This window comes from Corapipo altera, unplaced genomic scaffold (assembly GCF_003945725.1).
Source record: "Corapipo altera isolate COAL_440 unplaced genomic scaffold, ASM394572v1 1, whole genome shotgun sequence".
In the NCBI taxonomy this organism is placed as follows: domain Eukaryota; kingdom Metazoa; phylum Chordata; class Aves; order Passeriformes; family Pipridae; genus Corapipo; species Corapipo altera.
Genome location: NW_020884873.1, coordinates 13,890,825 through 13,916,774, shown reverse-complemented (window position 1 = coordinate 13,916,774; position 25,950 = coordinate 13,890,825). Strand labels below are relative to the sequence as shown.

General features: G+C 41.9%; 1 protein-coding gene across 2 annotated transcripts in view; it reads left to right on the top strand.

Moving 5' to 3' along the window:
- SYN3 (synapsin III) overlaps positions 1 to 25,950 on the top strand; it is a 203,526-nt gene that overhangs the window by 144,242 nt on the left and 33,334 nt on the right. For both annotated transcript variants that reach the window (XM_027657222.1, XM_027657231.1), the window contains exon 8: positions 22,211 to 22,273. In XM_027657222.1, the coding sequence (XP_027513023.1) occupies positions 22,211 to 22,273 (63 nt within the window). The remainder of the gene's footprint in view (positions 1 to 22,210; positions 22,274 to 25,950) is intronic.

The following is a 25,950-nucleotide window of genomic DNA, read 5'->3' as shown; positions in this document are numbered from 1 at the left end:
TCCCTGGCTCTCTGTCTGTCCTCTCTCCCCTCCCTGGCAATACTCTGCCTACCTGCTTATTTCTTCTCTCAGACTCCCTCCCCAGACACCTGTTCAATTGCAGTGCACCCCTTTATTTCAGACTTGCCCTCCAGTCCATCCCAGTTTTCTGTTTGCACCTTGATCTCTGTGAGATACCTGCCTTCCATGAGATACTTGCCAATGCCTTGCTCTTCCTTGGTCCATATTTTCTTGCCCAGACATTCTTTCCCTTCCTCATTGCTGCCATCAGATCACATCTCTGCTGTCTTTACACATAGACTTTTTGTCCCACTGGTCTCCATGTACTCTGGTCTTGTCTTCCATCCTTATTCTTACCCAACCAGAGTTTACTTCTAGTTTCCTCGTCTATAGCAGTTTTCGATCCCAGTGTTAGCAACTGACTTTCCATTGCTCCCTGTAAAAATTCAGTCCTTCCCAGGGTTGGTTCTTATTTTTACTGTGTTTGAACCATGGCTTTTACAGGCAGTGCTGTAGCCCTGATGTTGGCCCAGCACAGGGAGTGTGGTAGACACAAAGAAAGGGACAGATATGCAAAAAACATCACCATGCAGTAGCACATCCCATCAGCTTTTAGTGACCATAAGCAGGTGTCTGTCTGTATGACAACTCTTGCCATGCTGTAAATGTAGGGCAATTTACTTGCTTTTTATTGAAGGCTAGATTGCTGCAAAGTACCCCATTTATGCAGAGTAAGAATGAACAGGAATAATTGCTATGTATCAGTTCACACGAAGTAATACGCTTCCCTATATTTGTTTATTCATGTTTCCACACCCACAGAGTCACTTGCTTCAGTTCAGTACCTATTGCACCTGAGACTTACAATTGCAGGGGAAAATCTCAGAGAGCCTCTGTACTTCAGCAACCTGCTTAGCACAGACAGATATTTTGATAGGCTTGGGATAGATCTTTGGCAAGACTATGCTTAGCAGGTGCTAACCGCTGGTACCAGAAGTGTGAAACTTGACTATATTTGGCCAAATTTTTATAATGATGAAGAAATTCAGGGACCGCTACACTTCACTGGCTTTTTTTGTAGCTGGAGTTGTCAGTTTCCCAAAGAAGCAGTCATAGATATTCTTCACTATAGGGAAATCAACAACTCTTCCTTTACTTCTGTGTCTGAGTTTATGTATGTAAGTGTATTTAGCCTCCTGGTTTACCTGAAATTCTCTACATATTCTTCTTAAAGGAGGCACTCAGGGTGGAATATTCCAGCCTGAATTGTCATCAGAAGGCAAGTTTTTAAAAGTATGTTACAATAAGTTATAGGCAGCTGGAATATCAGCCCTCCTCTGACAATGCTGCAGGTGTTATAGGCCATCATTATCAGCCACAGAGACATCAGGTGATGGCATGTCTGCATGGAACCTGCTCACAGAAGACATTGTTAAACATAGGTATCATTCAAAGTATATATACCTATGTAGTGCGGTCTGCTGGAAACAAAGAACAAATTGTAATTGCATACATACAAATTTCAACAGAAATACATGTGGTCTAAATAATAGTAGTAGTAATAATAATAATAATAATAATAATAATAATAATATACTGAGCTTGAAACATTCTACACATTTGTAAGCCCAGGACTGTTTTCAAATATGCACTTAGAGAGATTAATATATATTAGTCTAGCATAAAGCTGGGCTGAGTGATAGGAAACACATGTTTCTTGGTACTTGTGCTTGCACAATGGTATAAAAAGAGTCCTGACATTCTATAGGTCTCTGGACAATTCTGCTATTGATGTGTTGTGAGTCACTGCAAACAGTCCATCATATGTTTCTGAATCACTTCCTGCTCAAGGGGTTCCTCCACTTCTTCCAGAGATTGTATACTGGGGAGGAATTCAGTGGGCTAAAGCCCTGGAGACCCATTCTAAATGCTTTCCCTTCCTTTCTGTGCAGCTGAATGACTCAGAGATGGGATGACACCTTCAACCAGTGTCGCTATTCCCTTGCTGGGACGGGAGAACCCTATGGGGAGTCCAGAAGGAAATATAGTTCCATGTTTTATTTCAAGAAGATCCCTTCTGTTTTTTGCTGTTGGCATTTTGAGGTTTATAGGGTTTGGGGGGCAGGGGTGCACAGTGGGTTTGGAAGTTAGAAAATGATGCTGTGATAAAATAAATGAAGTTTCAGCTGTTTTCAATACAGTTGCAATCCTTTGCCCCTCCGCCCCAAAAGTATTAAGGCCCAGAACACAGAAATGGTGATTAAATATATAAGTACCTCAGAGGCTCAATTAACTTTAGAATTATTAATACTTGTAACTTGCTTCTTTGAGATTCCTGGAACATTCACAGTAGCTTCTCTTAGATCTGTGTTGTTGATTTGCTGGTATTCTCATAACTCAAGAAACCACAGTCCTAGCAGAATATAGCAGGTAGACCATTACAGAATTACAGGTCTTGTGTGATTTGCAATGTCGCAATAGTCCTACTTTGCATAAAAAGTAATGTCAATAAATTGTTTTAATGCATTTTCATAAGGAAAAAAAATCTGCATTTAAGGGAAATGTAATCTTCTCCTACTATTTAAAATGCTCCTGCTTTCATTTGACATTTTCACTAGAAAATACTGTCTTGATGACATTTTTTCACAAAGAGATAATCAGTTGTGAACTGCAGAAACCTTGCATTTCAGGTGCTTTTTAATTTGCTTTTCCCAAGTTGTACTGGACCGATATGGGATCTTTTGGCAAATGAGTATTGTGACAAAAGTACAGTCAGTTTCTAAGTAATTGCAAAATTATTTTGACTTCAAGAGATGCTTATCCTGAATGCCAGCTGATACAGTACTTCCTCACTCAATGGCTGTAAACAGTATTCCTGAATGAGCTGTGACTGTTGTTCAGAAATTATTTAGAACTATCATATCTGAAGGACGTGCATTTCACTGGGGCCTGATTTTCAATCCATCAGTGCACAACATGGGCTTGTACTTTTCAGCTTTGGGGAAGCCTCCTAAAAGTACAGTGCTCCATATGCATCTTTACAAACAAAAACATAGAATGCCAGATACATGTATACAGCACAGTAAGTAACATTTTGTGTTTCTGAGGTACCCAGTAAAGTTGTGTGGACCTTCTCAAAATGCCCATCAGTGCAAAAATACAAGCACAGTTACTGATTAACACCTCTGAGTTTGTTTGTTCTTACTGTGCTATAATCTAGGACAGAGCTGCCCCAGCCAGCTCTGATCATCCCCTACCTGAGACCTTCCTGAGCAACATAGCTGACCCTGTGATCTTCATCTTTCTGTCACTTCCAAAAATTGGATAAGTAACCTATGTTTTTAGAGATAAAATGTCCATTTGTTATGACAACCTCAGGAATTCAAGGCTACAATTTCAGATCTCACTACTGCTTACAACTTCTTTGCTTTTATGTAGGAGTGGATGGTTCCAGGACTTCAGTTCTTAAAGGTTTATTTTACCTCATCTGTTTCTTTGCAGATATGCCAAGCTTTGGTGTCATCAGCTTCTAACACTTAAGGCATTCTTACTTCTTCAGATTTTTGCTGAAGGAAATCTTTGTAGCTGACAAACCACCGATCTTCTGTACAATCCTGTAATTTAACAATGCTAAATGCACGTCACATTAACTTCCTTACATCCTTACTTTTTTCCAGTGGGTGGTTTCTCATTTTGGTGATGCTTCCTACCAACCTGTTGTATGGAGTGTAAATTTGGACTAGTAATAAAATGTCTCATACTGTGTTCATCACAGACTCAGATCCACTAAAATGGCAGTTCTGTGATAGCAATTAGCTATACCAGTGGACTAGGTCTAGCAAAAATGGCTATCATCACCTTTATAGCTATCTAGTAAGGCTGCCTGTGAAATAAATACCTCATTTCTCCAACATAAAGGAATTTATGCCAGACTGCATCAGCTGACCAACTGTTCCCATGCCATAGGAGTTTTCACTTGACTAGCCTGTGCTTTCAGTGTATGTGACAAGCCTTAACAGGTTCCCTTTCCCTTGGAAGATATCCTCAAACTCTTTTTCAGTTGTTTTGATCTTCTGCCTGTTTGGTGAGTTACCTCTTTAATGAAATTAAGGGAGTGGCATGTTTTTATTCGTGGCTAATTTTTTTCTCTTGGTATGATTATAAACTGTACTTCTTCCAATTTGTTAATTGCCCATGAGTTTAGTCACAACTCTAATAGGAATTAGCTCACTACACTAAGTCCTGATCTTCACTTGTTTATGGTCAATTGCCTATAATTTTACTTTCTATGCTAACATGCCCATTCCTGGCAACACTTCAGCTTGCATCAGCATCATGTTCAAGGCACAGGCATCTCATTTGCTTTCTAGATGACAGTGCTGTAATCTTCCGAGCACTGCTCACTAGTCCCACGAAGTGTCATCTGAGGAAGTGGTGCTATTGTCCTCTTTATCCATGCTGGGCAATGTCTTGGAAAATGATAGAAATTACTGTGGTCCTTGAAGGTTTTTCCAAATACAAGCCATTGTCATGACTTGTGCTGTTTGTAGAGCTGTGTGCAGGATGGCAGCTCCATGCTCAATGCACTATTCTGCTGTCAGTCCCTTGTCTTGTAATGACCTACATCCTCTGCAGTATCATAGCACTGTCTGTCTTACGTAGGCTTTAGTCTGAATTAGGTAACTTTCTTTGGCTGGCAAATTTCAGTGGCATTTCCAAAAAATAACTCTGGCTCCTGCAGTAGATTTTGACTGTTTTCCTTAGGTTCCAGCCACGTTTGCTATTTTCCTAGAGACTGAGCTCCTCAAAATCAAGGAGCTTGACTCCTCAAACCACTGACAATCCCAAACTCTGTTGCACTTTTCCCTGGTTATCTTACCGTTTAATTGCGTATAGTTCACATGTTTTATTTTTATATGGAAGCCAGTATTCTTTGAACTCCCGTGATACAGCATCCTGGTGAGCCTCTGATGTCAGGATTAATTCAGAACTATTGGAAACATCCAGTACTTCAGCACCAGGTATTGTCAAAAGGAAAGCTACCTCTGACTGACATAGAAGCATTCAGCTGAAGAGTCACCTAGCATAATTTCCCACAATCACTGAGGGCCATGTACTAGCAGGGGAGGTCACCAGGACGCAGTGTCCACAGTTCCACACACAGTCACTACAGACCACTGCCCAGCACCTCAGATCAAACCAAGCTGCTCCTTTTCCATGACCCCCAATATCTGCTACTAGACAACAAGCCCTGTTTAAATTTTATCCAGTTACCCTCCATACTGCCAGAGAGCATCAGCCCCAGTAAGATGAGGGTTTCAGTGACTCCACTCTTCCATTCAGATAATTTTCTTAGCTTTTTTTTTTTACCTATGGGCACCACAGTGTTGCTCAAAATCAATTTCATTCAACCAAATAGCAGCCATGTATCCTGCAGATGTGTATTATGTAGGTGTATATTTGACCTGGTCACCAGCACATCTTTGTCATCAGTGGGGAGAAATACAGGCATTACTGTAGAGCAGCTATTCTCAGCCTGAGGTATGTGTCTCAAATAGTTTGGACAAATCAGGTTCCAAAACCTCCGGTTTATCTCCACTGATACTAGAGTTTGTCCAGACTGGCTGCTGTAGATGAGAGTCATAGGTGTCTAATGTTGGGTGAGAAGTAACTCATTGAAGAAGTGTGACAGAAGCCTGCTTTATTCAGTCTCTCATTCCCATCTCTTCAGACATGAGTAACATAAATGTGGGCACAAGAATGGGATCTATCTAGAACTTATAAATGTCTTTAAGCTTTGATCATGGAAGAAAAGTGGAGTGCAAAAGGAGCAGTTTCTCCTGGGAGGGATGCAGTGGCTGGAAGGATGCAGCCACCAGCTTCCAGATTGCCAAGTTTCTGCTTCAAAGTGCAATCTTAGACATAAAGCTGAGGGCATCAAATATTACTCACATTTTCCTGACATTCCTTACAGACAAAAAAGTGTGTAAAATAGCCCGAGTGAAAATCAAAGCAGGGTTTGTGTCATATTGGCAGCAATGTCACAGGAAGAGAGTGTTGTGCCTTTTTGGCTGGGTAGACAAAAGCCAGGGGTCTGCCAAAGGTTCTAGTTTCACTTTAACTGTGGGAAAGAAGTTGAAGAAGAGACTCCAAGACAGTAAAGGCTGATCTACATACGAAACATGCAGTTGTATAGTATGTACTGTAGGCTGGTGGGGAGATACATGAGCCTTCTAGCACAGCACTGAGCTCCAGCCGATACATCCTCATCCAAAGGGGCAGTTGCCTCAGGCTCAGTACTCACTGTCAGGAATGGTGATGTGCTGTGATCTGGGAGGAGTAGCTGCAGTCATGGGGTTGTGCTTGCATCATGTGTTGCAGGAGTGGTTACCACAAGAGCTGTTGCCTTTTGACTTTCCCCATGAAATCTGTGCTGACCAGGGCTACGTGGCACTAGACTGGTAGACAGCCCCTGCAAAAAGATTTCTTGTTTGCCTGTGAATGCCATCCCCATTGATCACTTTCCAGCTGGCTTATATTGATTTAGCTTAATTCAATGCAAGTGTTTTGCATGTAGAAAAAGCTACGTGAATGTTCCCATGAGGTCTGAATCAGTTCTGCTGTCTCTCTTGCTCTTTAAATCCTATTGTCACTCATGTGTAGCTTTCCTACACTCAGTACATGCCTATTCCTGGGGGGGAGCAATTGCCAGGGGCTTAAGTATAGAGAGGAATGCTCACCCTGCTGTCTGGGAATGAAGCCTGGTGTAGCCAACTTCAAAGACTAGACAGATTTGTTGCTGAGTTTAAAAGACATCTTCCCCTTGACTGGGATTTGCTATTGTGTCCTTTTTGCTCTCATCTTCCCGTTCAGCATATAGGAGGGCTCAGGTGCTTTCCAGGCTGTTTCCATCTTTGGACCTTTTCAAATGCATGTGTTAGGTGCTAGCAAATTCTCAGCTCTGCCTCTTACTCACTGAACATCACTGAGCTGACTGAGGATGTGGTGGATTTGACAGGATCTGTGCTTAAAGAATCCATTGTTTGGCTCTGTTTACACAGAGCCCTGGCACTCAGACAGCACAGACCTAAAAGAAGGGTTATTTTTAATCCTAATAAACTAGCACAGAAGGAGAGAATTCTTTGCCTTCTTCCTTCGCTTCACATAACAATTTTAGTCCTAATGAAGGACTTCACACCAAATATAATAAAAGAATGAATTATTTTTCCTGTGTGCCTGTTGTTTTTCTAACAAACATATGTGTTTGTTTATTTTTAGATTATAAAATGCAATTATTGTGTTCTCTGAAGTACACATGTAAAATTAAAAACATGTTGAGTCAACTTGCTGCTTAATTTATGTTAATTAAACTATTCAATGGGAAGGATGTTCCTGGTTAGGTTGCTTCAGTGGGATCTGGATTTTATTCTTGGCTCTGCCACAGATTGCCTGTTTGATTCATGGCAAGTCGCTTAATCTCCCAGTGTTTCAGTTCTTCATTCCCAAAATGACAATAATTCTCCTTCATCTTCTTTGTTTTGACTATAAAGGCTTGAAGTGGGATATGTTTTGCACAGCATTTAGCATAGTATACTCTAAGTTTAATTTATAATTGTACATATTGATAATATGTCATCTTGTCTCCAAGAAAAAAACACCTCTGCAAGTCCTTCCCAATGCATGGATTTGCAAACAAATATACTTTCCACTACACCCAGATAGACAATGTCATAGCTCTGTTAGATCATGCTCAAAACTGAGTTTTCATCAGTGTAAATATGCTGATCTCAGGTTGTCAAACCCTAGGCTTTTATTCTGGAAGTTAAGAACTCACCTTCAAGAAGAGCTTAGTTCTTTCATTGCATCCTTAAACTTCATCTAAGCTAAGAAGCATATGAAATCTCATCAGAAGTTTTACTACAGATCAGGTCCAGGCCTGTGAGTTAGGTAAGACAGATACTCTGGCTTGAGCACACTTGGCTGGCACTCCTGGGAAAACTCAGCGCCATGTGAATGGCTGAAGGACCTGCTTCACCGTGATGGTTTCTCACATCTCCATTTGTCAAATAATCAGTCTCCGAACAGGCTACAGTGGGCTAGCAGGATCTACCCCTTACTAGCCTGATAACTACTTAGAAGTAGTGATTATTTTCTATCACAATTTGATATATATACGTTTGTGCTGACCAGCTTCCCACCACACATGCACACGTTTATTCCTGTTTATTCACTGGTTGTGTTTTGCCTGGATGTTTGCATTATGGTTTTGTACAATGCCTAGTGCCTTGAACACCTCAGCCCTAAGCTGGCAGTACTGGAGTAGCAGTTACCAGAGGAGCTGCCCTCTGTTTTCAGTCACTGCTGGCTTTAGCTGAATCATTTTCTCAAGCTGAGCAACTCCATTGAACCCTAGATCTAAGCCCTTATTTCTCCAAATCTGGGAACTTGAGCTATATTTGCAATAAAGAGAGTGAGCAGGAGCTAATGCATGATGGGATTACACTGTTACTTTACTCTGAGAGCACTCAGAGTGCTTTCCAATGACATCTGCAGATGTCACTGGAAAAGACATGGTATCTGCAAGGCTCAAAACCTCTCAAAAAAGACCATGATATCTGCAAGGCTTCCTTCCTTCCTGTTGCCTGTGTCTGCCTAGTAGTGTAAAGACCAGCTCAGTCCTAAGATCTTTCTACCTGCACAAAGTTCCCATGTAGGCACACTTCTGTCAGCCTAAAACTTCTTTCTTCGCTTGACATACATTGTACCATCCTTTGCAAATGTAACTGAGACACATCTAACAGGAGGTTCACCATGTGAACACAGGGTGCCAATGCTTTGGCTGCCTGGCTAGGTGGGCTTGGGCTGCTATCTCACAGAAAAGGAAAAGTCCTGCCTTGCACTACTGCCAAACACATGCCAGTTTTGGCCCCACACTCCAAATGGACTTCCACTAAACGACACACTTCCCATAGCCAACCTGGCAGAAAGGCCCATGTCCCAGGCATGACCCAAAGAGACAAAGTATCCGTTCTTTACTGGCTTGTCTGATCATGTTCTCAGAGAGGAACTGGTGAGGGTAGCAGTAGCACTAAGCCTTCCTAATGTCATCTAAAACCAGTATAAAGCCTATTCATGATAAAATTTTCCTGCACAGTTTAAATCTGCCCTCCTCATTGCTAGATATATTTGCCCAAAAGCATTGTAAGCCACACGATACAACTCACCATGCTCATGAAAACATGATCATGCAATAGACCTCTCTTGCTGGCTGTCCCCTGGGAGAAAAGTTCCGGCCACCAGCTGACTCTACTAGGACAGATCAAACTAATGAGGCTGAAATAAAGGTCACTGAAGTTTGGAGCTGGTTCAGTTTGCACCTGGGTATTTAATTCTTTATGTCTGTAGTTCCCATCAATAAACTATAAGCAAAGGAGAGCAGGAAGAACCAAGGATCAGGATGTACATGGACATCTGCCTCCCATAACCCTCACACTGAATTAAAGCAAGTAGCCTCTGCTTCACCCCATTTAGCCAGCTCCCTAACAATTCACACCTATTCCATACAGCCATTTCTGTCTTCCTCCTGATTCACTGAAAAATTCTCCCTCACTCTTTCCATAAACTCAGTATCCTGTCTTCTGTTGAAGTTACAAGCCAGATGTTAGCTTAACCAGTGATTAATACCTTGCAAAGGTCAGCTTTGAATCTCACTGCCAAGTTCACCCACCTCACTGGGCAACTCCTTATACATTTTCTCTTTCCTTCATAACATATTTGCAGTTGAAAAATATTAAACCTGATATACAACTTTATATCTTGAAAGCACATTAAAGATAACCTTGGGTGCTGGGAAATGTTTTCAGGCTGTGCTTCTAGAAGAAGGACCTGTTTAATTCCCTTCTACATGGATTGCTTGTAGCTCTGAAGGTCTGATCCCTGGTCTGTCTAGTCCTGTGTACCACCTAACTGCCTCTTGAAACAGCCCAGTGGATCTAAGGAATTCAATGTAATTAATGTCATCTATTGATGAGGACACAGAAGGTTCACATCAAATTTTACAAACTGAAGGGTCCTCATTCTCTCTCAGTCCCAAGCCAGACTTTGTGAGCCTGGACAAGTAGCCTCACCATGTTAAAGATTAAAGCTGTCTTTGTCACATAATTCACAGCTTAGCTTGTCCCAGTTCTGTCTGGGCTTCTATGTGTGCAGCGTCACCAAAGAAGAAGGTCTGCTCTGCATCAACAAATGTGAAGTAACCCTTCTGATAGGTAATATTTTATGGAATTTGATCTTGGAGCCTCTCACATGGAGAAATACAGTTAAGAGCAGGAAGATTTTGCCTGAGACTGTTTTTGTTTTCTTGTTTCTTTTGAAGTAAAAGAGGAAATGTGGGAACCATTTCTAAATTGCCCATGCTTCAGAGTGACAGAAGAAACCCAGAAACAGATAAAGACCGACAGCTGGAACATATTGTGGTACAAGGAAGCAATTAGCTTATGGCATGAAAGAATGAAATCACATATAGAAGCGAGTTGTGTCTCCTAACATTACCTTGGCAACCTGGAAACCTTAGGGCGAATGAGGCCCATGATCCCTGGCCGGTGCCGGTGTGGCACAGAGATGTGCCACCCCAGAGAGAAGAGTCCCAGCCTTTTCTTAGAGGTCTCATCTGAGACCTCACAGATGTGTCAGAAGAGATGAGAGGAAGGGGTCAGCAGCTTCCCCCTCTCTCTGAGCTTTCCCAACACTGCTCCAAATTGCTGGAAAAGTTTGCTTCTCCCTGCTGTGAGGACACTTCAAGGCAGCTTTGGTCCATGCCCCTGTGGGACTTCGCATCATAAGCTGGGTGACTGGCTGCAGCCTCTCAGCTGTATTCCTACTCTCAGTCAGCCTCAGCTTTGGGCATTAAAGGACATCCTCACAGGATTGCTTAAAAGTTACATCATCAAACAGTAAAATGGTGAAAATACCTCAGGGTAGGAGAGGAATTTGAGATAAACATTCTTTACCAGATATTGCAAAAGAAACCGTAGCCTCATCAAAATGAATGAGCTAACTACAATTGCCTTCAGTGCGTCCAGAGCTTCAGTCCTTACGTGTGCGATGCCATGCTGCCACAGTGGTGAGCTCAGGACAGCATTAGCCGTATGAAGTCAGATGGCTGGATTGATGGATGCAATCAAATTTCCTGCCCCGGTTACAGTTTTACCATCCAAAGCCTCAATTTAATCAGTGGTTGTACTCATAGTGGGATTTGTTTCAGGAGGGATCCCATTTACCACTCCCAGTTTCCGAAAGCTGGTTAATCCTTTCACGGGGCAGGGTTCGCATATCATGCCTCATAAACTCCCTATGTGAGGGTTTAGGAAGAAAGGACAGGATTTGTCGTAAGTGCTCTTGCAAGCATGTCTTCACAGCAGGCACAGAGATACCCAACCAGATGGCTTCACTCCATTAACTTCTCACAGGTGGAGACCAAGGTCCAAAAATACAGAGTGGCCAGATTCACATAGGCTAACCTCATTCTCCCTCTCTAGAAAGGTCTGGGAACAGAAACATCCAAATGGTCCCTGCGTAAGCCATCTACGTGTGGCTTTTTCACCACATTCATCCAGGCCTACATTTTCCAGCTTCAAATTGGTGAGCTCGCATCATGATATGCTTCATGACCCTATCAGCCCAGAGGATCTCCACACAGTGTCCCACTGTGTGGAGCGGACGTGCTCGCTCCCGTCCCACTGAGGTTACGGAAAAATTCACTGCATGCAAAGGGTCACAGCAGCATTTGTGCTTTTGGGAACCCCTCCCACCAAGGACTATCGCTAGTCCTGTGTGGTGCAGGATCAGTTTAAAATAACTTCGCTTAGAGCACTCCATGGAAATCCCCTGCCAGTCACCCTCCTCACGTGCTTTTTGTTCTGAGAATCAACAGGCCTCAAAGAGCAGTCTCAGAAGAGGCCACATCTGTATAGAGTTTGCTTTCATCCCCACAAGGGTCCCCAAACAATGCCAGTGCCAGCCGGAGGTTTGCTGAATGGTATGAGAACCAAAGGCTTTCTTTGCTTTTTGTTCATCCATTAAAACTTTGTGAGTCAAAATTAAGAGGACAGGAGTGGGAGCTTTAGGAGGCTGTGTTTTCTCACAAATGCCTAAAGCTAAGTACTAATGAGAAAGTTAAAAAAAAAAAAAGAAGTCTGCAACCCATCACCACAGCAATGCCACAATTAGAGACAAATCCAGTGTGCGCTGCTTTATATTTATGATGCAGACAAACTAATTTAGCTAATTAGGGCTGTCTACAAAATGCATATGAAATACTAGGCCTCTGTCCTCAAGGCCTAGTATCAGAGATTCTTGCTACTGGAGTCCAAAAGTGCACAGACACATAGCATGGACACCTGTTACTCTCCAAGCATGGAATTAGTAAAAACACTCCTGCATGGGAAGTTTTGAGTATTTTCTTCATTGTCCCACCCACAACTGATGGGTGAAAACCAATCAGTTGAGAAGCCCACAAGGACAAATGTATACAAAACTGTCTTTGATTTCAGAATTTAAGAAACAAAAACAAGAGAAAATGGAAAGCCCATTTGGTTTCTCACATTTGAGATTAAGATTTATTTTGCAGATTTTGAGTAATTCTAAACAGATTAAGGTATGGTCTAGCTTCTTTGAGAGACAAACTTTTTTTCTTTGTTGTGCAAAGATTTGTTGTTGTTGTTGTTGTTCTTATTGTTGTTTAAGAGGTGTTCCCGTGCCCCTGAAGTTCAGTCTGTGTATTTTGATAGCAACTGTTTGTGCAGCACAGAATCTCAACAGAGAAGTTCAGTAGCTGCATTACTGAGGTGCTGGCACTGTCTCCATGAGAATTAAAGCCAGGACCACAATAAGAGACTTCAGCGACTAGTTTTGAAAAATAATTTAATGTCATGAAGTTTGATGGGAAGAAAAGAGGTAGAATTATATTTAAGAAACTAGTCTTTAAAGAAACCCATCTTTCCAGACTGGTTTCAGACTTCAACTGTGCGTGGTATTCCCCCAGCCAGAGTGCCCAGCACGAGCTCCTCAGTGAACCCAATGCCCTTCTTTCAGGTACATGCCCAGTTACTTCCATGTGGGTTCCTTCCCACATTCCAAAATCCTACCTGGATCCCACAACAGTCTCAGTACTGTCCCTGGGAAGAAAAACAAATACCTTCCTTTACTGGGTGTGGACCAACTCATATTTGCCTCATTTATCCCAGAGAAGTGAAGATATTGCCTCACAGATGAAATCAGCTCAAGTCTCCACCTCTTTTTCCAGTAAAAGGTGAACCCTTTCTCTCCAGACAAAACAGGAGTGGGCTCACAGAGACCACAGCATCCTTTGCCACTCCAGGCTTGCCCAAAGTAAAGAAGAGGGTCTATGTGTTACTCCAAAAGGAATTTCTCTGCTTCCTGCTTCTCACCATTCCTGGCTGTTGCAGCCTGCGGTACATCGGTGTGTGTGCTCAGCAGGGGAAAAATGCCACTGACCAAGGTGGTGGTTGTGAGATGAAAAAGGCTGATTTACACAGTGGTTTCTTCTGTCTTCCTATGAATGCTTTCACTTCAGGAGCCCCTTCCTCGTTACAGCTGGAAAAGATGTAAACAGAAGTAAGTCCCAGCTGAAAATAACTCTGCCTGTGTCCTTTGTGGAGCTTGTTTGATTTCCCTACTGGTTTTGACTCCTAATATCAAACTAGGCTGTCTCTCAGCACTGAGGTCACAGACAAACAGGAGCACAGGTCACCCGCAGTTTCTTCCACTTCATTGGAAGCTCTAGTGGCTTTAGCAAACAGGTGGAGCAGGATTCTATCTTATCCCATGGAATGAGCCACAAGAGGGAGACAAATACCCATGGGGTACCCTTGAAGCCTAGGTGGGAAAAGGTATTTTTCAGTTCTTGAGAGGTTTCAAGGTTTTTAACTAACCCAAAGTTGAAATCTCAACAATCCTCAAGAATGAAACACAGAGAAATAAAATGCATGTCAAAAAAACTTCCCTTTTGCAGTTTGAAAGCATTCCATGTCCAATTTGGATTTAGGAAAAAAAAAAGTTAATTATTACTCATTTAATTATTGTTCATTCACAGAATCATTGAAACATGACACTTCAACCTTTGAAAATATAAAATTTGCACCTTGGGACCTTATTTTATTCTTCAAGCAAATACTGGATTTGGAGAGATGGTGAAACACAGCCCTTCCTACAGCTTCTGACTCCTACCAAAACCACGTAATTTGAAAGGTCCTAAGAAATCTCAAGAGACACAGAGCTAATTCAAACATAGGATACAATGGCTGCCTTTCATGTCCTCAATGTCTCTGACATGAGCCAAAAATTAATCTGGATAAACAGAGAAGATTTTTATCTGGAGAAAGAATCTTGAAACTGTGAAGCACAAGAACGAGGATGTAGGAAGAACAGAGCTTATACTTGGCCCCCACCTGCTCTAGGCACCTGCAAAATATGCCACAACAAATTTAAGGTTCAGAAGAACTGCTGTCAGTGTTCAACTCCATGTGTAGCCAGCCCATGGAGGATGTAAGTCCATGGAATAGGACTTTGGAGACATCCCCCACATTTATGTCTCAGAGCACAAAAAGTAGGGACCATGTATCTTGCTGCCAGGCCACATTAGCAAAGTATTTGAATTCCTGCATGAGCCTAAAGGCTCAGAATGCTGAAAATAAGATCTGGCTGTAAAATAGAACAAACTGAGCCCATAGCACAAACATTTCCCATGTGAGATAATACTTGACTTTCCAGGTCAGCGGACAAAAGAAATGTGGTGTAAATATCTCTGGCTGTAGGCCAAAAAAGCACCCACTATGAATTCAGTCTGAAAAAGGTAGTCAGTGGAAATTATCATCTGGGAATGGTATGACATATGGCTGCATGTGATAGACCATTTATCTGTGCAACCGAAATGAAACACTAATGTGAGAGCATATAAAGATAGGGCATAATGTAAGATAAGAACTACTCTCCTGCTCAACCCTGTGAGACAGATTGAGGCTATATTAACAGCAGCAAACCATACAGTTCCAGTCTCATTCTCTGGCAACTCTGGCATGATCCAACTACAGCCATGATATCAAACTTCTCTAGCCTCCAGAGTATCCTGTAGGCATGTCTGAAGACTTATGCAGGTTCCATATTGTGCTTGGGAATTGTTTGGGAGAAGGCTCTTCATCTTGAGCCAGAATATGCCAGAGATTGATCTAAAAATTTAACAGTATAGGCAAACCAGGGCCATTGTCCCTGCTATGTCATTGTTTTATTTACTAGTATAGACATAGCCTGAGATGCCAGCTGCAGGGTGACACTTCCCAAGTTGCTCATTCTTCTTTATGTCCAAAGTCCCTCTTGAAGCATTATCAAGATTATTAGCTGTGCTTTTAAAGAAGAATAAAAATAAAATGGATCTTTCAAAGAAGTCCAACTGTGACTGCCTGCTTCTCTGTGCTGCTATTTCTATAGCCTTCAGTGCTGAAGAATGCCAAGAAGGAAGGAGACAGAAATCTATTGCCAGCTTTCAGGAGTCCAGAGAGTACTTCAAATATTCCAGTATCCCATTCCCTGTACCAGGCAGCATCCATGGCTCGTTGTTTGTGGCCCTCTTCCTACCAGCATCTGACATGGTGATGCCAGCCAAGTCCATGCAGGGTCATTGGCAGTTACAACAGCATGAATTTTACAAGACAATTCAGAGCCATTTCTGTGTCAGGAGGATATTTCTCAATGAATGTGCTAATAAGCCCAGGACCTGCTTCTCATTTTACACTGACATAAGTGTACCACTCTCAAATGTGCTACAGAAGGTTGTGAAATAACAGCTGAGCCCTTGGAGTCATGTGTGAGCCTCCCAGCTTTGTAGTCAGGGTACACAGCTAAACACTGTGTAAAAGTTGGGGGGAGAACTGTATTCACTTCATCCTTTGGTGACAGGAAAGTACCTCCAGCAGAGCACACAGAGAGATTAGAGACCAGGAGTAACAGGGGAATGATTGGCTTCAGTGAGACCTAATTACTCCCATAGTGCCTGTTGCTGAAGGTTGTTTTCCACTGCGAAGTTTAGGGAAGTTTTCTCTCCAAAGAAACCCCATGCTGCTCATTTTGAAAGCAGTGAGAATTCAGAGTTTTCCCAAAAAAAGGGACAATCAAGCTTGCCAAGCGAAGAGAGATCTGTCGGCCTGCGTCTTGTGAACCTTAGGGATTCTTGGAAGAGCGATGATTTTGAAGAATTCAGCATAAATTCATAAAGCATTTTATTTCCCATCTGTCTCCTTCTTATATATTTTACCACAGCTTAGGTCCTACAGTTTTTCCAAAGGTAACCTATCAAAAGAATATTCATAGAGATTTCTCCACCCCCTTAACAATTAGTGTTCATCATGTCTTCCTTTGCAATGTGTTTACGTGGGGAATGGAATTTTGTAAGTAGAGAAAAATACAGCAAAAGGCACACAGTTCAGGTCAAGAGGAAGAGGAAACTCAAGAGTTTCTTATTGTCTTTCACTGAATCTCATAAAATATATTTAGACAGTTTTTCAATATAAGGAGTTGGGAGAACGTATTCACTCTCCTAGCAAACAAGGAAAGCCAAGAGGCTTCCTTAAAGGCACCACTGCAAAATACCAACTAAGTGAACACCACACATTAAAAAATTAAAGAACTTTTCCATGCAGTCACAACAACCTTTAAAAAATTTGCCTGTGATATAAGGTGCGGTAATGGGGATTTATTGACCGGGACTGCTAGATGTGTGTGTGAATACAAACATGCATATGTGCATACACATACACTGTGGTTTTGGTTTGTTCTTTTTTTGCTGAGCATCTGCTTGCCTAGATATGTTCATATAATTTTCACACTTGAAGCTCCAAACGAATGAGAATAATATCAAATGCTCACACTCTTATTCTCCACTCTGGGAACCCAAATACATCCTGTCTCAAATAAAGGAGAAGTTAAGCAACATTAGAGGTGGAATTAATGACAAAATGTTCCGGTTTGTGCTTAACCTTTTTCACTCACTTCCATGACCCATTCTAACCACAGCAAGTGTTAGTAGCCCTGAAACATTGGTTTGTGGTTTGCTTACTCAAGGATGTGGGGATTAAGTGATGCTACTGTTGGGTTTTCTTTTTTTTTCTTTTGTGTTGTGATTTTTAAAGCAATGATAGAATCAAAGGATACTTTTTACCACTCTGAAGGATCTTCAACCTCTAAGGCACTGCTGACTTCACTTACTAGCACAAATTGATTTATGCAATATCTCCATCTAGTTACTATGTTCATTGCTATCTGCAGCTCCAGTGCTGAATAAGATGAAGAGCCCATCCATCTGAAGCATCTTAAATCTAAGTTTGCTTTACACACATTCCTTCTTCTCCATTGCTCTCAATGCAGCATTGAGACCCACTTCAAATTAGAATGTTTTGTCTCCCCTAAAACCTTGTAATCATCAGTCTCACTTGTGCCTCTTCTTTATGCCACTTCCCAAACTTGCTTGCTGCCTAAAACTTTGGCCTCTGCCTTCACAGTACTTTGCATCAAGTGTGTTAGTTTATTCCCATTTAATGTTGCAAATCTTGGGATTTTAGTAAGATAGTTCCATAAACACAATGACATCGTGTCATGACATCAATATTTTCCTGTAGTTTTGAATCAGCTTGCTTGCTTTCACAGGAAGTTATATGTTCACTACTCCTCCAACTTAACTGACACCAGGGAAGTGCCACACACATTACTTTCAACATTAGCTCACAAGTGCATGAGCAACATTCCCATCATTCATTAAGTACCCACCCAGAACAGACTTTGTCATCATACAAGGCAGCTAAATAAACAGAAAGATCAGCTTTAGAGTATAAAAGCTTGAAAAATTCATAATATTACTTCTGGGGGAAAGGTGGAGCAAAAATTACAATACCTTGTCCTATGGGGCCTTCTGCCCCAGTTCAAAACCCTAGATGCTATGGGAATACAATATTGATGGCAAGAGACCAGTTTTAATGACTCCGTCTCCCACCTCCCCAGATCCCTCCTAATATTATCCATGATGTAATTGTAGCCAGAACTATTCATTTTAGCATTGATTGGAAGGGGTTTGCAGAAGAAAGAATAGTAGAAACTGAAAGTTCATTGTATGAGATAGATAGTGTGAACTAATGCATAAAACTAAAAATAGCAGATGGAAATCAGGAGACCTTCTGCATTGTTCATGGACTACAGGACAGTACACAAAATCACAGACTTAAGATCAGCATCTGCCTTGAGGGCCTCAGTGAAAGTAAAGAGTGGAAAGCATTGTGTTTATGGGTTAAATCAGGTTTCACAGAATCATAGAATGTTAAGGGGTTGGAATGGACCTTAAAGGTCAACTAGTCCCAAACCCCCCTGCCATGGGCAGGGACACCTCCCACTAGACCATGTTGATCAAGGCCTTGTCCAACCTGGCTTTGAGCATTGCCTTTCTAAGATTCATCCCTTCAGATCAATTTAGCTACAACTCTGTTCTACTGCTCCACCAGAAATAAGTAGAGAAAATACTAATAAATTTACAAGAAGTATTGAAAACCTCATTACTTGTTGGAAAGAACGGTCAGAGGGTAAAGCGTCATAGTTTACAGCCACATGTTTTCAAATAAAGGCTAATGTATGCATACCAGCACCCACTTTTACACACCAGTGCCAAAACTGATAAACTGCCAAGTGATCTTTGCAGTGACACTACACAAAGAGCAGAGTCCTAAAAATCAGGGGCTAAAATTATATACTTTGGGCCATTAGTGTACGTTGGAAATCACTTCATGACTCTGCCTTCTCTACTACCAAAGATGGTTTTGACAACTTCCTAGTTCGGAATTCAAATTCCTGTTTGACTCTTAACAGGCCTCTACATACAGCAAGCTCTAGACACATATGTAAACCTTGGCATCTCAAAGGTTTTGTGTGATAACATTTATAAGATTTTAATTCTAGAGGTTAAATTACACATATGATCTAACACCCTGCTTCTGATCACTGAGCTAGCTGCAGCACTATAGTCCCATCCCAAAACCTGCAGGCATCATCTATAACAATCCTGTCAAGAGTTCATGCACATTTTAAAATCATCAAAATGTTTTTCACTATTTTTCCAGGAGAAAAGAGCCCTTACAACACATAAAAAAGCACAGAGGCACTGACATTTTTCTTTGCATTATTTCAGTAAAAACATGGGTTTTTTTATTAAAATGTGGTGCTATCCTGTGATTATAATAATCTTCTTTCACAGGAAATCTATGACTAAGTATGTATAAATACTCTTCTCAGAGTTCTGCCCTTGTGGTGGCTTCGGTCACCCTCAGAACTTCTCACCACGTGTGTGTGAAGTCATAGTTGTGTGTATAATACCCCCCTCCTTCGGCTTCCTTATCCATCTAAGTGCTTACCAAGTATGCCAGCTGGCCTTATTAGCAACAAAAATAGGACTTGAGTCCCAGCAAGATTCTAGTGGAAGCTGGAAGTATCCCCATTGACTGCAGTGGAGTTCAGCCCACTTCCATCACTTCAGCAAGGGCTTCCCAGCTCCATTATTGGGTGGTTGTGGACACTGGTCGCTTTAGTCCTGTCAGCTATAGAGAGCTTTTGATTACACAACTTCAGCACAGGCTAAGGGCACTCCACTGTCACCAGATAAGTCCATTATATAATGCAGCTCACTGTATGTGCCATGGCCTCTCATTAATTCTTCCATAAGGCAGGTTCATGTATGTGGAAATTCGGTGGGTTTTCAGTGGCAGAGGCAGATTCTACCACTCTGAAACCACAGCTTTCCCAGTTAGGCTATCTCATGTTCAGAGTCTGGATCTGTGTCTCACCCCAAGCCCCACACACTATGCCTAGGCCAAGCCGTGTGTGACCCCAACACGCTCTGGCGCCAGCTGGTCACCCCTACATGGGATGAGACCAAGCATTACTAAGAAAGCTGAGCTCATGTTTCCAAGAAGCAAAGAGAAAGGGAGAAGTCTGAGCTGCACGTTGTCATTGCCGGTGGTATTTTGCAGACTAATAGTAAACTTGGGTTGTTTATTGGATCCCAAACTTTCTTTGCATGTATACAGGAAAACAGATGCTTCCCACTCCCAGGCCTCATGCCCAAGCCAAGCTCCCTCAGCAACACTCGTACACAGGGTACACAAACAGGGCAGTAGAGACATTGCTTCCTGCCTCTGTCTGCTTTGAGCTGGTGATAGAACATTATCTATGCTGCACACTTCTTTGGCCTCCTTGCCAGGGTATCAGGCAGGCTCACAGCATGCAGTTCGTTTTTCCTGTGCAGTAGGAACAGCTGCTGCCTCTGCTCACAAACAGGGAACAGAGGCCAGGGCTTGCAAACGCTCAAACAGGTGGCACGGGGTAAGGATGAGAGAGCTGGGAAGCGAGCCACGTCTCCCAAAGCCTGAGCAGGTGTGTGCCCTAACTACTAGGTTACCTTTCATCTTTCAGCATTAAAGGCCTGGCATGGTCCACCCCTAGACCTATCTTCAGTAAGCCTCAGGTGCAGTCCTTCATTTGATTCATTTATGCCAGCAGCAAATTAAGTTTCAGGCTCTTACAATAAATTAGAGAGGTGAAGGGGAAATAGAGCACAAACTCATGTGCCTGGACATATGCTTAACTATTTGGCTTCAGGATGGCCATCTATCAATCTCTTGCCTCTTCTTCTGAAGCAGTGGTGCTGGTCCCTGCCTATAACAGGACTGTGATTTATTGCAGCTGTGTGCCCTTCCGTGGTCTGAAGACAATCCTTCAGCTTTATGCCTGAAGAAAGTCCTCACAAGTGACACAGGCTGCTTGAGAACGTGATACACTCACTGTTCCCCTCTCCTGTGACATTTCTTTATATAAGCAGCTGAATAGCAAAACATATCAGTGTTCATTACTAATTTTGTTATTTATAGTGATCTGCCACAGATGGAGACGGCAGCACCATTCTATCTTTAGGGCGTAGTGCCTGCCTGTCCATACAGACAATTGGTAATTAGCACAAGAACAATTTGTTTACCTATTCTCAAACTTCAATAAATAGGAGACCCACTTATCCGCCAAAATTCAACTCCCTCCCTTTGCCAGACCTCCAGGTTAACTGCTTAATGAATAGATGTCATCGCTTCAGGCATTTAAGTAAAGACAAAAGTGTCTTTAAAGGAAATTAAATATGTAATAAAAAATAACTGGTTATGTACTGAATGAAGAGCATTTCAATCACAAGAATCATGAGCATAGGTCAAGATGAACATCACAGGGACACCAAGCAGAGGTGTAGAAATGGACTAACCAGTACATAAGGGAGATGTAGTGTATCTATTCTCGTTACTCCTGACATGTGCACTTCCTACCAGTACAGCCTCACAGCTCTGAGCCAATCACTCCAAGTGAATCCTTGCATGAGCATGAAACTGGAGAAGAGAAGGCAGAGAGGATACTCACAGTTCTTCAAGTAAAATCCCACATGTGCTCTAAGATGCACTTGCATGACTTGGGTGGTAGGACCCTGCCCAGTGTAAAGACCACACAAGCCAGGGAGAAGATATGACTTTTTTTTTTTTTTTGAATTGCTGATTCCAACCCCTTTGTTTTCTTCTATTCACTATACCCACCCCTGAAGTAAGGGAAGAGAGGAGGAAGCTTCATGACAGATGGACTTCGTGAGTTTCACCTAAGGATTGGCCCCAGTTCACTCCTTCCTTATACCCCCCACCTCCCCTCTGACAGGAGGAGGACATTCACTATTAAGGCCAAAGGAGTCTATGTGGTAAAGAACAAAGAAACCGTGTCTTTCTCACAATTCAGATGTTTTCAGCATCTGAAAGTGTCCAGTTACTCAAGCTTGCAAGTGTCACTGTGTTTTACCAGCATATGAGAGTACACATGTCCATATGTACAGGGTGAGAAAACTGCTATCACACAGTAGAATATCTGAGCAATTCTGCCTGGCTTCCATTTCCAATCATGTGGAACCCAGTAAAGAGCCATTTGCTTATTGTCCTACTACCTAGACAAACTTTATTTGGCCTTTTTATTTTCCTATCAGCATCCAGGAAGGGGATAAAAGCTACTAAATAGAAGAAAATTATTTAAAGTACCATGGCTGGAAAGAAATAACTAATGAGGAGCTTATTCTTTTGTCTTTCAGCTCACAACTCCAAATTTCCCTGTAGTGGTCAAGCTAGGACATGCTCATGCTGGAATGGGGAAGGTAAGTAAAAGAAAAAATATATATCACTTCGGAAACGAATACATATGTGGCACAACCTTCCTGCGATCATACATGGCATGTGGCCAGCCAGCAAAGGGGTTAAACCTCCCCACAGCCTATCTGGGTCGCACTGGCTGTTCCTGTGGGAGAAAAGGCCTTTTTCTGCTGTCACGCACTTGGAGACAGGCTGTGGTATTGGGTTGGAGGCTGTCTGGGGTGTGGGAAGGGGGGTTGTGAAGAGTGGGGGAAAAGCTGGCTCAGCTGAAGTCATTAGGCTTGTCTATTATATATTTTCTCCTCTTCTGAAAGTGGTAATGTTGTTTATTCAAGCACCTGTAATGTGCAGCTACACCCCATAGTTCTCACAATGAGAAGCAGTGGCGCTGGGCTTCTGGAGTGCATTATGATGACCTTATTCAAGAAACGGGAGCCCTTCAAGTTATTTTTTTTCCTCCTTGCAAGGAAGAACAAGACCTTACAAAGCAAAGTGGCTGGTTGCCTGCCAAAGAATCCTGAAAAATAGTTCACTACCCAGAAGGACCTGTTTGTTTTTCCCAGGCTCTCTGGGATCTTTATTTCCCCAGTGAATTAGCAGGCCCTGTTTCTTGGGGTGACTGAGCTCCCCTCTCAGTAAGGCATCGCCAGCACATTCCTGCTACACTTTAGTCTCCTCTTACTTGAATATATCTTTTAAAAGGGCATTCCCTATCTGTCTAAAACTTGATTTGTTCAGAAGTAGGAAATTCTGATGTATCATCTCTGAATCCAATGCGTGGTAGATGAACTTCATAACTGATACGCCTGTCACAGTGCTTCCCTAGAGCAGACAGACCTTATCCTGGCCTGAAAATTATATATACTTGCACCGAACTTAAACTTGGTACAGCCTGTTTGCTTGTGCTCTGGAAACAGAAGCCCTTTCTGGCTTGCTGGATTGCACATGGAAGCTCTCATAATCTTTCTTGCTTTGGTTGCAATGTTCCCCTGTCCAGATGGCAGCTGCCAGAGAGGAAGTGGGCGCAGATCCCTGTGCCAGTAGTAGGGTTGGCTTTCAGCATCAAGGAACAAACATTTAAAATAAGCAGGAAATGTTGGTTAAAATGTTGGTGATACGTATGTTAAGCAGGCAAAGGGATCATTGAATTAGAGTGCATGCAGACAGCCCAGAGGTGCTTGTAGAGAGCCACTAACATGTCCCTAGGATGGATTTCATTAGCAAAATCCAACCAGGAAAAACCAGGAGGAAGAAACCCCACCCTCTCTCTTGAGACCCCACAAGCCTGGATCTCTCTGACTGCTCTGCCATTTCACCTGTAATGTGGAGAGAGCTTCATGTCTCATGCACCAAGGACCCTCAGTGGCTACAGAAATAAGGGCAGAATCAGAGATAAGTACCCCAGTCTTAACAACGCTTCCAGACAAAGCTCTCAGCAGAACATTTAGCTATTGTCTTCTGCACCACACACCAGATCTTCTTCCACATCTCACTTTCTCTCGCATTTTATTCTTTAATGATGTGGATTTTTGCTGTCACAAGTTACAGAGGAAGAGAGTTTCTATTCAAATTCCAGGCACAATTGTATTCAGCAGTACAAGGGGGGTACGTAGGAAGTCATTCCAGATGAAGATAGGCTAACAGCCAGCATCTTAGAAGAAAGAATTGGTCTGAGGCCAAGTTTACTTTAGTCCATTATGAAATTAGTGACTACTAGCAAGGTCTGGATGTGGATTTGGGCACAGAGTTTCAACACTGCTCTGTTCAGTAGATGGGGAAGGTACAGGAAGCAAGAGTTGTTGACCTTACAGTTTTAGTTTGGGCCCTTCTCCAGCCACAAGCAGCCCGAAGGAAAGTTGAGACGAATTAAATTTTCTTGAAGTCCCACTGCATTTCATTACACAGAGCAAAAAGAGAAGAGAGAAAGAGAAAATAAAATAAAGAATAAGTCAGTTGGTTTAAAAGACGAGTAACAAGAATTTGTTTCATGTTGTTTTTGAAACAATAGGGTTCAAGCCCAAGTGGAATGGACAAAAGAAAACCACAGAAAACATCATGAGAAATACAGATGAAGCAGAACTATGGGTATACTAGAAAAGTAACACCTATAGGTTAAAAAAAAAGTCAAACCTACAATCAAGTAATTCAGAAGAGGAAAGTTTCCGAGAGACATTATTGTGGTTTTAACCATCATAATGTAAAAGCAATAACCAGTGATGATAAGGAGATTACAGAGAGCTAAAGGATTCCTTTGCATTGGTCTTCAGAAGTAGAGATGATAGCAGGAAATATCAGATCTTTCGCTGTAAAACATACGTAATATGAAAAGAGAGAGGTTTGCTTTTGATTTGATGAATGTAACAAAGTAAATGTTAATACAGCACCTGAATCAGGTCATCTTTTGTATTAAAGCAGTGACTGGAGAAACAAAGGATAAAATAACCAACCTATTAGCCAAAGTACACATGTGAGTATTAAAAATAGTACTTACTGCAACAAATGTTGCCAAGATAGCGAGCCATGTATTTGTACCTGCAATGAGTGCTTCAAAGAATGTGAGCATTCAGATTACAATCTTATTACCAACAGAAATTGTCAAGGAAGTACTTACATTTTTTATGTTATTAAAAAATCACCTGTAATGGGAGGCACCAAGACTTAGAAGAATGAGCAAAGATGGGAAGTCCAAGCACTGTTATTCTTTATTTGTACTGAGGCAGTGGCCAGGAGCCAGAAAAATTCTGGACGCAGAAAATGCCTCTTCCCCAAAGAGCTCCTCCATCGGCTTGCAGGGAGATTGGTGTCATTTCACAGTTTTTCTTCAGTTTCTCTGTGTTACAGACCAGAGGGATTATAATGATTACCTGATACTTACTGCTAATTCACATTCATAAGGCTCTTGGCAATATAAGAAGTGCTGAGTGTTTATTATTTTGCAATAATTGCTAGAAAGAGCATAATTATAATAGACTTTCATTTTCACATATTGTTTGTTTTCGCATAATTTTCACAAAATTCACTCACCACATTTTTTTAGTCAGAGGGTTGAACAAAGAATCCTCAAAGCTAAAATGAAAAATAACGATGTTAGGACTTGTACAAAACAGGCTCTATTGACTGCCTTCCCCTTAAGGGTGGGTCATCACAACTGTCTTTAGCTTGAAAGAGAAATAGTTAGTATTCAGGGTCAGAACCAGAAGGGGTAACAGTATACCGTTACTGAAAGAAATGCTCTTGCCAAGTGATGTGTGCGTGTGAGGTGCCTGTGGAGATGAAGAAAACAAATTTGCAATAAAAGGCATCTTTTGAAATTTCCATTGAGAAATGCAGAAACAACAGGCTCTCTATTGACTTGAACAGAGACACCAGTAATAGCCTTTACCCAGAGACAGACAATCTTCTAATCTAAAAACGGAACATATGCCTCTTAGTCCCTCCCATGACCATCGTTATCCTCCTTCCAAAAATTGGGGTCACTTCATATTTCAGTGGCACTGGAAGATCATAACAAGTGCTCTCTGTGTTGCTGGTCCTATCCAGTACTGATACACATAAAATATGTGCAGAAATACTGCTTAGACAACAGCTTAAAATGGAGTTGGCAGAGAAGGACCTTTCTCATGTACTTAAGTTGCTCAGATTCATGGGATCAACAGTACTCAAGCAATCTTCCAGGGAAGCC